Source organism: Protopterus annectens, chromosome 5.part1 (genome assembly GCF_019279795.1).
Source record: "Protopterus annectens isolate FY-2018-M chromosome 5.part1, PAN1.0, whole genome shotgun sequence".
In the NCBI taxonomy this organism is placed as follows: Eukaryota; Metazoa; Chordata; order Ceratodontiformes; family Protopteridae; genus Protopterus; species Protopterus annectens.
In genome coordinates, this window is record NC_056736.1 from 681,358,484 (window position 1) to 681,374,681 (window position 16,198).

The following is a 16,198-nucleotide window of genomic DNA, read 5'->3' on the forward strand; positions in this document are numbered from 1 at the left end:
GCCATTCCCTGTAGCTGTATAAATGAGTTATTCTGTGATACATTCCATGGCTTTGCATATAAGATTGGTGAGGCTGATGGACTTAAAATTAAATGGGTGTGTATAAGGGCCACCCTTGTGAAGGGGTGTTACAGAGGTTGCTCTTCCTGCATCAGGCAAAAACATGTTTAGGCTGAGGATGAACAGTTTAAACATAAGCTTGGAGAGTGCATACTTGACACTAATGTGAATGAAGGCTGGTATGTTATCTAGTTTTATTAAAATATTATTTTTTAACCTTTGACAGGGATTCTCAGAAGTGTTACAAAGGGACTTCAGGGAAAACTGAAGATTCAAAGAAAGTTGTTTCCACAATGTAGGCAGGTGGGGTAGCAACATTTGCCTTCTCAAACTTTGACTATATCCTTAGAACTGGAATGTGTAAAATTATTATACATGAGCTGAGTGCATTTCTGGACATTATTTCTTAATTTTCTGGCATAAACAAAGAGATGATTCATAAGTTAGTTGACGCGTTCTGTCCTGTCAGCCTTCAAGGAGCACAGATTTTTTAAAATTAGACTCAAACACTTATCTACCCACCTTTTCATCCAGATTTATCTTAAAAGGTTCTGAGCTGTTGGAATTGTGTATCCAGAAAGGAAGATGATTCCAAATTATTGGAATATGTTGGGTAATGTAAGAACATATTAGATCTGTCCTATTATGATTTATATAGAAATTAGATTTTTATTACTTATATTTTTATTACTATCAAAAATCTCTAGACTCAGCAGTCAACTAAGTTCATCACTTTTTAAGGTCCTAAATGTTTCGGTCAAATTTCTCCTGTAACATTTATAAATGTTTGAAGCAGTTTCTTCCTGTAACATGTATAAATGTTTGAATCAGCTTTCTACCATAATATCTATTATGTAATGAACAAAGATTTGCTTTTTGACATCTTTCTTCATAATCTTAATTAGATTGGGATTTAAGTGTCTTCATGATCTTTATCCTTTGAACAAATTTCAGATACTCTGTAAAGGCTGAAAAGCTGAGTTGCTAGATGAGTTATGTACATGTGTTGCTTGGAGCCTGTATAACAGAATTTTACCCTGTGATGCCGTGTTTGCTTTGAAAACTTTGGAAGGACATTTTATTGTATGTACCAGCAATTTTAAAGCAGACGTTTACAGTTTATTAAATATCTGGAAAGGTAATTGCTGGCTTTTTCTTTTTGTGGTGAACTTCTGTTTTAGTTCTGGTGGTGAAGTAAATTTCAGCTTTTCCCTATGTCAAGATGTACACATGCACATGAACTATTACACTTTAATAAGTTCCTAATAAAAGGTCTATAAAAAACAGTTGGCTTACAAACATCACTGTCAGATGCATTCTTTAATATGAGTCCTAATTGTCTGAAGACATTAATTAATAACTAAATCAAGGTATTTTGAAAATGATAAGGTTAAGTAATAATTGCTATGCTCAAATGTTTATACTCAGAAACATTTTCTAATAGTGAACCCTGAAGGTAAATATTTTCCCTGGGTGACACTTGTTTTCTTCAGCATCTGTAGTGGTATTAAATTCATATTGTGCTTTAATCCTTAAGTTCCTTGATGGCATGTTTCATTGTAGTCTTGAGGTAGGAGAATGAGGATTACTTACAATTTTTCATTATTTTTTCTTCTTTTGTTAGATATTTTGTTAAAATACGGATTCCACCAAAAAGTTTTATTTCTGAATATAGCATTATATTTAAGGAAGGTGGGTACAGACTTTTCTATGCAGCTACTTGGGTGCTGGTAAAATTGGGAGTCCACTCAGCTGGGTCCATTTTCAGAGGATTGCTCATAATTTTGCATTGGTCTTCTGTAAGCTGAAGTAGGTTTATCCTGGAGAACTCCCTAAAGATGGTGTCACTTATTGGTAGTGTAATATGACTGGGCCTGACAAAGACGATGACTGCTTTGTGGACTAATTAATTTAATCAGGGATGAGGAGATGAATGGTACAGTACAGGTGGAAGCTAGGTTGATACGAATTAGATCAAGAATATTAGAGCCTCTACCGGGTAGTTTTAATTTTTTTCCAATGCACCGATATTAATAAAAGTCTAATAAATGCACACATATCAATTTTTGAAGGTGTAAGGTTATAAATTAATGCTTCTGTAATTGAAGTCCCCTAGGAAACAAGTATAAAATTTAAGCCATGAGTGGAATTATGGTAATTTCCATGGTCTTTGGGGACATTGACAGGGATCTGTTGTTGGCAATGAAGTAATAGTTGGATTTTAAGAGTGATTTGTATCTCTACCAGCTCCAAGTTAAGCTCAAAGATAATTTGATGTGAGAAGATGGTGCTTCTTACAAATATTGATATATCACTACAATTACTGAAGGTTCTGGTGGTATGATAGGCAGTAAACCTTGCTATAGAGGGAGTATTGTTATTGCAATGAAATCATGGATCATTAACTACACATTCATGAATGTGTTTGAGTTGCAGAAAGGTCTCTAGTTTGGGCATCATTCTGTTTAGATACTTAGAATTGAGTAGTGTCATCAAGTTGTCCAAATTTGGGGTTCAGTGTGCTATGTAGCAATGTCTAGTAGAGAGAATATGCCAAAAAGGCACCATGGGGGCAACAATGGCTTTTGGAATCACCAGTATAAGAAGTGGAAGCCATCAACAGTGAAACAGAAAATCTTATTTACCATCTCATCCCATGCAAACACATACCTCAGCCCCTTAGAATGACACTAACTACTTAACCAATTGCTATAACCAATTATCTTGCCTTAGTACCTATTCAATGTTTTATTTATTTATTTATTTACTTATTTACACTTTGTTGTCAGGGCTAGTCCACTATGCCAATGGCCTCTTTTCAGGGGAGAACCGAGATGGTATATTTATAGACTAAGGGGAAACTTAGCCAGGGCAACAGGGAACATCCTCTATTCGTTATTGTTGTGCGTGGAACACATTTTGCATGAGTATTACCTATTTCTGTTCCAAGCATGGAGGCAGCCCAGAGATGCAGGGGGGGAGGGTAGATGTGGGGAAGAGGAGATAATTGAATAGTAAGAGAAATGGAGGAGAAAGCCTCAACACCAGAGAATGTGTGCAGGAGTCTGAGGAGATGTTTCAAAGAAATCTGTTTGCTGGAGATGAGTCAGCAAATGATGGATGTATAATTACAAACCTCCAGTCAGGAGGGTTGTAGAATTATTTACCCAAAGAAATGGTGATGCAGATTGAGCCTGAAAATGAAGAAAATTTTTTCTGGGGGTACATTATGGAGAGAATACAAAAGGAGGTTGCAGAGACAATCCTGAAGAATAGTGGTGTGATGGAAAAACATATGCAGAGATAACATGGGGCAATATGAGAGTAGCAGAAAAGATAAAAAGCAGAAGAAAATGAAAAACTGAAGTATGTGAAAGGATTCAAAGTAAAAAAGACAAGGAAATGGGTAGGTATGAAGCATGGGACAATTTAATTGTTCCTTTGGGTGTAAAAAGCATATGAGGTAAAAGCATTCATTTTTATTGACAAAGAGACATTTTATGACATTATATCTGAAACAGTTTTTTCAATGGAACATTTTCTTGGAGAATATGAGAAAAAGAAAGAATGTAACCCATGGAATCTTTATGTGATAAAAAGCATTTAACAGGAAAAAAACAAGAAAATTCATCAGATGATCAGAGGTGGAAAGTCAGGCTTAGAAAGAACATTTGGAAACTTTATGTAAAGATGTATAGGACAGTGCAAACGTTTATTATTAAAGGGGTTTATATATTGGTAGATGTCATTATAATATTGTGTTAAAATAGAAAGAAAAAATTATACACAAAGCATGATAAATGTGGAGAGGAATACGGGTGTCGTAAAATACTGCGGACAACCCAAAACATGTTTTTTGTGGAAAAGAATGACATTTGATAAGTAACTGTGATAAAAGAAAATGTCATATTTATGGGGAAATGGGATATGAAGCAACAAATGTGATTTGAAATGTTATTAATGTAACAAAATTGGACATATGTGGATGAATTATATAAATGAAAGTAAGGAAAAAGAAAAAGAAAGAGAACAAAACGAACAAAAGAAGACATCTTAGAAGTAGTAGAAATAGAAAAAATCGATAAGAAAAAATAAATGTTAGATTGAAGAAGTCACTGAAATAAGTGATGGAGAAGACATAAATTGGGAGATAGTAAAAGAAAAAAAATTGTTTTGGTACAATGGTAAAAGATAGTAAAAGAAAATTTAAAGGGACAAGTGCAAACGAAGTACAAAAGAAAAAAGAAAGAAAATGGATGAAAAACAATATATATATATATATATATATATATATATATATATATATATATATATATATATACTATATATATACAGTTAATGGTTGAGGTTGTTGTAATGGATAAGGTGTCTGACTCACAGACACAAGGTGTTTGATTCTCACCTTTGGGAGGGAATTTGACTAGGCTTAAAATGGCCCACTAAGGCAGCTAACCTAGTGATTATGTATGAACATACAAAACCGCAAATCTAAGGAAAAGGGAAAATGAAAAGTTTAGAGTGCTTTCTGTAAATGTGAATATTATTAAGAATTTAGTGAGACAAATATGGATTTTGGAGTGGTGTAATATGTGTGATGTACATGTAAATATATTACTTGACACAAGATTTTTAACAAATGAAGAAAGATTACAAACAGGAAACTTTGGGAAAGAAAGATAATCTGAAATTTGAGAAATGGTAGATGTTCTGGAATAGTCATATTCTATAGAAATACAGTAAATATATTAGATGCAACTTTAGCACAAATGAGAAAATTAGTCATTGTAAATTTAAAGTGGAAAGAGTAAGTATATAGAATTATAACATCATATACTTATACTAATTGTAATGAAAGGGAAAACATATTTCATCAGATTTTAGACTACGGAGTAACACATATGAATATTACAATAACACGAGACTTTAATTGTGATTTAAGAGGCAAGCGTAAAAAGAAAGGAAAAGCTATAAGAAAAATGTTAGAAGTTATAAGAGGTGATAAGTTAAAATATAGGACAAATATTCAAGTACTTACAAATGGGGTATGTATAGAACTGAAATAGATTATTTTATAGAATCAGAAAGTTTAGTTATTGGAGAAAGGAAGATAGTTGAAACATGATTTTCTGATCATCTTACACCATAGTTAGAGATAAAGAAAACAACCAATATATAAAAATAGGCAAAGTAATAAAAAGGATAAATGAGAAAGCATTAAATAAAGAAGGAAAGAGATTAGTAATACAGTTATGGAAAGATAATATTACTATGAGTACATTTATAAAAACTGGTCTAAATGGTGGATGGTATTTAAGGAAAATATAAAAAATGTTTTTTTTTACAGTGACAATATGATGTGAGAAAAAATAAAGAAAGAAAAATATAAAATAACATATAACAATATATTGGAAAATTTAGAACAAAATGATAGAAAGTACTTTGACAAAGAAAAAAAATTATATGAAAGAAATCAAGAAGAAATACAAGAATTGTTATTTAAGCAAATATATTTTTACAAGGAAAAAGAGAAGTATTGGGTTACTTAAGGAAACTAGTTAAAGAAGATTGCAGTGTGAGAGAAACAAACAATGTAAAAGGAGACATAAAAGAACTCAGGAAAAGGTTACGAATAGTGTAGTGCAATATGTACAAGAAATGTTTAAAGAAAAAAGAAGATAGTAAAAATGGGTCTATATCACAATGTTGAAGACACATTACTTCGAATGCATCTTCATCAGTCCCATAAAAACAAAAACTGAAAACAGAGAAACTACATATGAATGATTTCTTTCCCTGGGAAAGAAATCACTTGTCCAAAAAAAATATATCACTACACACAAAACAAAGTGGGGGGGGCTTCACCCCATCACACCCCCCAATGTGGAGGGCTGTGCCCCCCACACACCCCTACTGAAATATCCCAACTTCAAGATTGCACTACAGTTTACAAAACAGCAAACTTCCGGAGGCAGGCAAGTGATTTCTTTCCCAGGGAAAGAAATTGCTCAAATACCCCTTCGCTGTTTTCAGTTTTCGTTATTTTAAGTTTGTTGAAGATGCATTCAAAATTATGCATCTTCAATGATCTAATAGGAACCCAGTGAAAATAATATGAAAAGTAAAAAATTTAACACAAAAAGAGAGTAAGGATTTGGAAAAGGAGACTTCTTTATATGAGCTAGATACAGCATTAGGACAAGTAAATATAGATTCAGCTACAAGACCAGATGGAATAGGGTATAAAATGTATAAAAAATTAAGGGACTGGCGCATACACACACACACACACACACACACACACACACACACACACACACACACACACACACACACACACACATACACACACAAAGATAGATAGATATAGATATAGTTATCGATATCTATAGATATAGATATAGATATAGATATAGATATATTTTTATGATTTTGAATATATGGTCAAATGAAGGTTTTATTCATAAAGATTTATGTAGTGGAAGACTTAAATTCATATGGAAGAACAAAGATAGAAGACGATTAAAAAACTGCTGTATAATATAGTAAATATAGTATAAAGGTGAATGATTATCATGAATTATTAATGATAATTACAGAAACAGTGGATGATATTATGAATATGAAAGAAGAAGAAGCAAAAAACATGACAGGAGACATTAATCTGGCATTCAGTACAATTGGACATGACATTTTAAGAGTAATAAATAATATAATATATGTGAAAAAATTAGGAAATTATGTATGTCAGCATATAGTCATAATAAAGTAAAAAATGTTTGTTTAAGCCAAGAGATGCTTATGAAGAATAGTGTAAGACAGGGATGCATTAGTTATGAATGCACACCTATCTTAGCTAATATGTGAAATAAATTACAAAATGAAGAAGGCGGGGTATATAACACCCAAAGGGTTAAGATTTCCAGTCTTGTTAACATATGTGGATGATACTATAATAATTGCAAAAAAATGATTTGGATAAAAGAAGTAATAATTTGCACAAATGAATGTCTACAGGAGATGGAGACAGCTTTAAATAAACAGAAAAGTAAAGGTTTAGCTGATGTAGTAAAGATGGGGTATATATTTTACAATGAATGAAATTTTTTTGTTGGGTATAACATTTAGGAATAAATATGTAAGTAGAATTCAATGGGAAAAACAATAGAAGAAATAAGACAAACCTGTCTTTTCTGGAGAACATATAAATTATCATTCAGAAAAAAAGGCTTATTTGATAAATGCACTACAGACTGGAAAAATACCATACTTAGCAAGAGTAGTTATGTTGCTTACAGTATTTGAAAAGGAATTATTGCAGATAATTTTTTCATTGATATGGGGATGTAGATCAAACCCAATAAAAAGAGAAGTTTTGTATGCAAATAAAGAGGAAATGAGTTAAGGGTTAATTAATCCAGTGGTATATGCTGCTCCATTAAATTTGTACAAAGTGTTAAAGTGGATAATTGAAAAAGATGACAGATTAGTAGTAGAATTGTATAAATATAAATTTGATAAATGTGGAGGTATGGTAAAAAAGAGCAAAAAAGAAAAGAGTGTATAAATGAAATAAATGTCAATAAGAAAAAAATATAGAAAATAAAAATTGATGATAAAGACGAAGAAAGAAAAGTACACTATAGGAATACAATGATAAAACATTACTTTGTAAAACCATGGGAGAATCTAATAGATGCAACATTAAAGCTATAAAAATAAAAAGTATATGGTGTGATAAGAAAATAGAATGTCAAGGTTTTTTATGGAGCTGGTAATAGATAAATTCTCAGTAAAATGACATATGCCATATAAAAAGAAAAGTGATAGAATATCTTTGTATTGTCAAGAAAAAATACAAACTACTGAACATGTGTTTTTGAAATGTAAAAGAGGAAAAAAATGATGAGGAAATCTATGCAAAGAAGACTTTTTTGAAGGTATAAAATAATTGCATAAAATAAACATGGATATGATTAAATATTGGTATTCTAAGAATAGAAGTAAAGAATATGCTAAAAGAATTGATAAAAAGTTGTTTTATATCATATGGATTATATGAAATGAAAGAAATTAAATTACATTTAATGGCAAATGGATTTTAGTGACAATATTAAGTAAAATCAGATAGTGGTTATGGAAAAAGGAGTGGAGGTCTAATAGAGATGAAAATTTAGTATGATTGTAAGGAAAATTATGAATACGTTTAAATATATTTGTATATTTATATATTTGTACAGTTGTAAATATTTGTACATATATACATATGTTATAAATGAAAGTTTTTTTTGGTATATAAATAAAGGACTCCTCTTTTTGATAAGTACCCTGGGATCATTTACACCCACGTGAGCTACCACCAACTCAGGCAGATGGGATCTCAGTTTAACATCTCATCTGAACCACCTTATGTTGCACCACATAATTAGTATTGGAAAGCTAATCTAGTTACCTTGGTGAAGGCAAGATAGTACTGAAGACTATTTATTTATTTCCTTATTTATTTGTTTATTATCATTTGTTTAGTGGGCTTGTCCATTTCATTCACAAAAGGTACAAAAACAGATAAGACAAAATTACAATGACTTCCAGTAATGTAGCAGAATGAATTGCAAATTTAACACATAAAACATAAAGAGTTTTAGAAAAGAGAAAAATATATATCAATAGATAAAACATTTTTTTGGTCAAGAATGTAATCTAATACATGAGTAAAACAATGGTTAAAAACAAAAAGTGGAAGGAAAGAGAAGAGAAAGAAAGTAATTTGTGAGACCATGCTTTTAAAACATGAGGTTTGAGAAAACAAGTATTTAAGTAATATGCTAGTGGAAGTGATTGTTATACAGCAGGAAGAGAAAGGTAAAAAGTCAGGTCTGAGAGGCAACACCAGGGAAATAGGTTGAGATGCCAGCTCAAAAAGAGGCTCTTGCACTGGATGTGGTAGAGGTTTAAATAGACAATTAGTAGAGAAGCTGAATGAACATAAGGTTGAGTCATAAATGGTGGCTGTAAGGTGTCACTGTATGGTGTGTGTCTAGGTAGAGGGAGATACAGAAGGGATGTGATATGAGTGGGAAAAAAAGAAGGGAGAAAAAAGCAAGGTAGTGAGCTGGGAGATACTGAAGGTGTAATAAAAATAAGGGGGCATGTGAGGAGAAGTGCAGGAAATGGTAAGGAAAGGAGAGGAATGTAAGTGATTTAGGGAGAAAAGATGGTACAGACACAAGCTATAGATATAATATATCAGTAGTATGTCCTTATATAGGGTGAGAGATAGCATAGCTTATGATATACTGTGCAAATGGACTGGAGTTTATGTCTAGCCAGGAGATGAGCAGGAAGACAGATGTGATTAGTAGTTGTTTGTTTAATTGCAACTTGAAGGATTTCACTTGAGGTATTTGTTTAACGGCAAGGGGGATGAAGTTCTAGATTTTAGAGATGTAGGCGAATTTGGAAGAGTGTCTTTCCTGGCTCTAACTCTTGCAAAATATGTTCCATCATTCCACACTGTATATCTCCCTGGTAAGAGTATCTCAGGTTATTCACTTCAGCATGGGCCACCACTAAGTCATAGTCATATTTATTTATTTAATTATTTGAAATTTGTTAACCAGGGTCAAATGACCCTTTACAGTCATGACCCAAGGACCATTGGAGCAAAGTACATTATACAACAAAACATCAATAATAATAATACAAATGCATTATACATCATACAATATCAATATAAGAAATAAGTAGACATAGAAAAGGCATACCAAGAAACAAACAATAGTTACAATATTTCAAGCAATGTGGAAATATGTACAATACTTACAGTATTTGCAGTGTGGAGGTCTCAGAGCAGAGTGATACCTATATATAGCATATATAGCACTTGACTATATTCCACGCACACTAAGTTTACAGACCTACAGCTACTTATCCAGGGTTGTAAAAACAATTACAGACATTCTCTTCTAGTAAATGTCTCTTCAGTTTAGCCTTGAAACCATTCAATGTTATTTGAGAACATGTTTCTCCATGAAGTTAATTCCATTGTTTCCAGTTGATTCCCTTTTGGTCTGGTTTCTGGAACCTTATGGCCCTTGTGAAACCACTGATCCTGACATCGGACAAGCAGTTTACAGGCACCTTGTTGTTGTCCAGTCTGGCGATTGTCTGCTCTGTATTCCTAACTATTGCGTCTGTTATGATTAAAGATTTCTCTGTGTGAAGGCAGCCTTAGCTGGTGGTAAAGGTTTAGGCCTGATTTTTTCATTACTCTTGTGTGTTCTGTGATGAGATGAAGTATGTGAAAGTAGAGAGAAATTAGGTGTTGCCTTTTGGACTGGAGGCTGATGCCTTTTGATGTGTCTCCTGTGGGGTACTGGAAATTTTTCTTTACAATCACAGCATAAGTTATAGGCTAAGTGGTATGTTGTAACCAATATGGTGTTGTGGATGTATGATGCTTACTGGCAGTAGGCTGATATGAGAGATTCATCTCAATGTTTCTTAGATATTTTCATCTTTTGTAGGTTGCACAATCAATTGGTAGAAACAATTAATAGTCAACAAGCATAATGCAGTTGTTAAACTACCTTAGAACACCTAATGCAGTCAGAACGGCTACATACGGGGTGACAGCAGACTGCTGGGCCATGCTGCCAGACTCCCGAGGACTAGGACTGGTTGTAGTACTCAAGCATTGGAGGGAGATGACTACAAAAGGCCCTGAAGATTTATGGGTGAAGTGTATAGGGTGATATTCTGAGGTTAGGCTAGATGGTGGCTAATCTAGCAATACTTAGTGAAAAGACAGAAATAAGTGTGTCAGGAATGATGAATCGTGTTGCTTTGGTTATTGGCTACTACGTCAGTCAATGTCACTCTCTTCCTTCTCTTACCAGAAACAAAACAGTAGCACAAGCCATTCCTAAAAATGAGGTGTTAGGCTCTTTTGTGATTAGCTGCATCATTCCAGGTAGGCTTACTGTGGCCTTCTTTTAGTCGATGCCCTGGATAGCGCATATTGTAGCTCAATGAAACAGAGCTAAGCTGCACAACATTTCAAAACTAGACCAGTCATGGAGGTGACATACACAATGATGAATCATAGAAAGTCAGGAATCAATATCTGTGCTCCTTCTCTCACCAGGAGCAAAACAGTAACACTAATCCCAAGCTGGTTCCTAAGTAGCAGTTTTCAGGCTTATGATTGGTAGTCTCTTGGGAATATAGGAAATAATGTTCCTCTGTTCATTCTCTCACTAATAGTAAAACAGAAGCACTAACTAAATGATTCTGGAACTAGTGCATTTTCTTTTATGCCTGTAACCTTGCCAATTATGTATCAGTTTAACTGTGAACCACATTATTCAGTTTTTGCATTGGTGATTATGAATCATTTTATATACTTTTTGCTTCTAATACCCAACTTTTGTACTAATGTTAATTGCCGCCTGGGGTATATTTTTGGAATACTTCTCCTTAGAACTTCACTGGTAATGGACTGTGACCATTTAGACTATTACTATTAACAAATGCAACTAAACAAATGTATTGCATTGTGAATGCTTTTCTAGTCAGTATTGGTAGGCTGGAGGCAAACCATGTTTTATTTCTCTTTATTCAGATTTCAGAAAAAGATTTATGGTAACCATTTTAAATTTTCTGACTTTGTGCTTCACTGCTGTATAATTTCAAACATAATCTTGATCTCTGAGTTGATAACTTAATATGATCCAGATTTGGTAGAATCAGTGTTCCATGAAGTTCTCTTGATCTGACTACTGCCTCTTGACTTATGAACAGGTTTAAGTTACTAGAACCCTTAATAAACTTACAAATCGTGATCTCACTAATCCATGTCACATAGTAGCCAATGGATGCCTGGTGTTTTCATCATACTCTGGAAGGCCGGGAAACTATCCCCTTAAAAAGCTGTGCAGCATGCAGCATTTTATGAACCAGATCAATTAACTATGATATCTGTATATGTGTTAAGTTCCGTAAACAGCTTTACCACCATCATTTATGAAGCAATAGAATGTATCATTCTGGAGCTCATAAACAATTATACTGGCAGCTTACAAGTCCTCAAAACTAACCAACTGGGTGGTTTGAAAGGTTGGCCTGCTTACTAAATCTAGTGAATTTCTTTAAGAAAGCCACTTATGCAATCATTACACACTGCTGAGTTGTGTAAAGACTACATACCATTGCAGTCTGCTGAGTTGGATTTAGTCATTGCCTTTGTCACTATCCCACACTCTGGTACTACTATTAAACAACTGACCCAATTGAATTTAATCATCACTGAGTACAAAGCCTACTGAGTGTATGGTCATTTTATGGTCTTGAAAGTGATCTTTTTGTAACCTGTCACTTTGTTTACCATCTTGGACAGTGATACCTACTGACTATATCAAAACATGGAACCAGTCCTTCATGCCAACCAGATTGGATTTAACTAGATACAAGGGGTAATTGTGACTATCACCAATAAAAAAAATGAGCGAGTCAGAGCGGATTACAAGTAGGTTATAAGTCTGTGCAGACTTCTCAAGCTTCTAACATCAGCTGCTATGTGGAAAAATTTAAAATCACAAGAAAGCACCACTAACCTACAGGAATGGCTCCATTGGTGCTCAGTTTTGCATGGGAAGCCCAGTGGCACAACATAGCAGCACATTTGTGGACTAACTACTTAAAGAACAGAACAGAGGCATTGTTGCAACTGCCACAAGCCGCACCAGTTTCTATTTTATGTGCATTATGAAAGTGCATAAGAACAATAAAATCCTCGGTTATACAGCCTTAAAACCTGCAGCTAACATTAAACACCTTGAAAGAACTGATAAAACTGGAGTATACTGGAATTAACTAGAAACAACTGAAATGAGACTGGAATGAAAGTCTTTATTTGTTAAAACTTATGCTGAACATGTGCCAGTCTCTTCTTTATGGGCCAAGTTTTTTTGTACTTTTACAACACATATGTTGCAAACACAGTAGTTTTGTAATAATGTTTTATTAGATATTAACAGTGTCTGAATACTGTCTTTAATAACATTGCTGATAAACAATAATAATCTGTAGAAATTCTGGAGTGCTGGATAACAGTAACAGTGCTGATAAATATATCCAAAGTATCTGCACACATATTTTGATAATATCAATAGAAAGTCTTTTCCTTCTGAATAGTATGAATATTTACCCTGACTTTTGTACTCTGTCTCGAGTTTCTCTTCTGCAGTACAAAAACTAATTTTGTCTGTGGAATGCTGGATATTTAATCTTTTCTGTATGTCAGTCCGAACTAACTTACTGAGTTCACTAAAACTGTGTCTGAAGTGTATTCAAAAACCCTGTAATGTTTTACATGCCTCTTTAGCCTTGGTTTTCCAAGCCTTGTCTTGCATGTGCTTTATCTAGCATTACACATATCTTTCCCTTGAGAAAGGAACATTTTGTATTTCTGCACATCTCATGCTTTGTCAGCAAGAAAAGATTGTCTTTTCTTTTCTAATGAATTGCCTTTCCCTGAAACTAAATGCATACATGTAAAAACAAGTCTGACTATATTTTCAGGCCTGTTTTTCTACCTTAATGTACTACAGTGAATTCATTAAGAATACCCTCACTCTAACACACCTCTAAACAAGTGTCTGTAACAGGGATGCTTGCCCCTTGCACCCCCTACCCACCCAGAAAGGAGGAAAGCCCCAAACTGCAATTTGTGGTCATGAGTAGTCCTCATTTTACAGTCTCCTGTGACCAAGCAAGTAATTTGAGTGAACTGGAGCAAAGAGCAAATACAAAGCAAGTAGGCAAATGGCATTGCATTTAACATTCATTTAATTTTAAATTCCTTACTCAGCTATATACCAGGCTACCCCAAATATACAAGGCTCCCTTCATCCCAATGTCACTGTCACATCAAGCTGCAAGGGCAGTTACTGATAGATGGAGGTAGTACTGCATTTAGCTGCAGTGTGACTGGAGGTAACGCACTCAACAGTATTATTAATTATTCATGAGATCTCTATTTGTTGCCCTTTTTTGAGTTGCATTTTGCAGTAGACAGGTAACTAACCCAATCACTCTTCAAGCCAATTAACAGACTGTTTGAATCTGACCCACAGTCCTATACGCTAAGGCACAACCAATCAATTACTCAGTGCATAACAAGGGAATTCTAATTAAAGGGACATTTCCTTTTTTTGTTGAGTAATCTGATGTCCTGTGTGGGCAGTGTTGAAGGATATTTCCTTACCTTTGACAGTCATCCTTCATCTTGATCTTCTGAGGAAACAATACACCTGTTTGTTTTTTGAGCCTATTATAAATGTATTTGCATTTAATTGTAAAAGCAGTAATGACTTGCAAATATGACTTGAGGAATTCATGAATAGTGTCATAAATTTTCCAGTTTACAACACTTCTATACTTGCTGCTGGGTTTTAGAGATTCTATTTCTTCTCTAAGGAAAATAAATCATGAGAAGTACCACTTCTACTGATATGAATAAAATATGGTTCATTTGTTAATACTTGCAAACTATAATATAATTGCACAGACTTTCTGTGATCTGTCACTTTTCTGAAGGATGCTCCACCTTATAACTCAGTGTTGCAGTTTTTATTCTGTTTCCATTTATTTTTTTCTAATTTAACATCTAATAGAAACTGTCTGTGTATTTAACGTCCTCTCTGAGATGGTCAGTACCTATATATTGCTGTTAATTATTATTTATTTTATTTATTTATTGTTTATAAATAATCTGAGTGGCCTGTTAGAAAACTCTTTTCAGCAACTGTCTGTGCCACGCAACAAAGGCATCACATTTTTCAGAAAGATAACAAAATATTGTCTGTTCTTCAGCCAATGTCCTGAAGATCAATTAAAAAAATGGCAAGAATTGTGGTATATATTTGTTGCCTTAAAATATTATTTTATATTCTGTAATAATATATATATATATATATATATATATATATTTATATATATATGTGTATATATATATATATATATATATATATATATATATATATATATATATATATATATGCAGAATTTAACTGATGAGTAATATATGCATTTTTTTCTGAAACTGATTCTATTTCATGCAGCAACTTGTAGACTTAAAAATGGTCTGTGTTTCTTGTTTTATTTCCAGATAATAAAGTGGTTTAAAGTTTCAAGTCAAAGGATAGATATTTAGTGACAATGTTTAATATATTAAAAGCTATATCGAAAACTAAGCTGATAGCAGCTGTTGAACAGGTTATGTTATTTATTTATTTTATGTTATTTCCTATTTCTTTCAGTCATTCTGATGTGCATGCATTCAGTCCTCATTGGAGGGCAGGAACAAGCCTCTTTCCTGGAAGAGGCTCATGACATGGGACTGACAGATGGTAGATATGTATTTGCACCTTATGATACCTTACTCTACAGTCTTCCTTATGATAACTATTCATTCTCCGCACTGCTTAATAACCAAAAGGTGAGGGAAGCATATGACTCTGTACTGACAATTACTGTGGAATCAGAGGGCAAGTCATTCCATGAAGCCTTCAGAGAAGCTAAAGACAATCATGAAATTGCAACAGCTTTGGAACCTGAGCAGGTAGGTAAAGACACAAATTTTGCAATATAACTCTTTAATTCTTCCTTGATCTTAAGCAAGCAATAATGCCCCACAGGATATATGGTACTGTGGAAATAACACATGCCCAGGGGTGTTCTGAGGCCTGACACTGCAGATGGAGAGTCTCTATACCCCTGGAAGTGCATTATTTCCAGAATAACGTACACCCTGGAGGGCATTATTGCACTTAGAGAATGAGCTGTCTGTAAAATTGTTTGTATTATTATTACTATTATTATTATTATTTATATTTTTCATGTAAAATAGTTCTTTACCTAATGTTTCTGAGTTGATGTAGTATATGCATTTCTTGATGGAAGTATTTTACATCTAAAATATGTTATTTAAGTATTTAATGTCTACACACACACACACACACACACACACACACACACACACACACACACACACACACACACACACACACACACACACACACACACACACACACAAAAACACGTGTGCAGACTTTTATTCTGTATTTAATTTATTTATTAT

General features: G+C 33.5%; 1 protein-coding gene across 1 annotated transcript in view; it reads left to right on the forward strand.

The window, feature by feature from the left end:
* Positions 1 to 16,198, forward strand: part of LOC122803256 (retinal guanylyl cyclase 2-like) — a 665,947-nt gene that overhangs the window by 137,908 nt on the left and 511,841 nt on the right. The window contains exon 2 of the mRNA XM_044072849.1: positions 15,378 to 15,679. Coding sequence (XP_043928784.1) covers positions 15,378 to 15,679 — 302 coding nt within the window. The remainder of the gene's footprint in view (positions 1 to 15,377; positions 15,680 to 16,198) is intronic.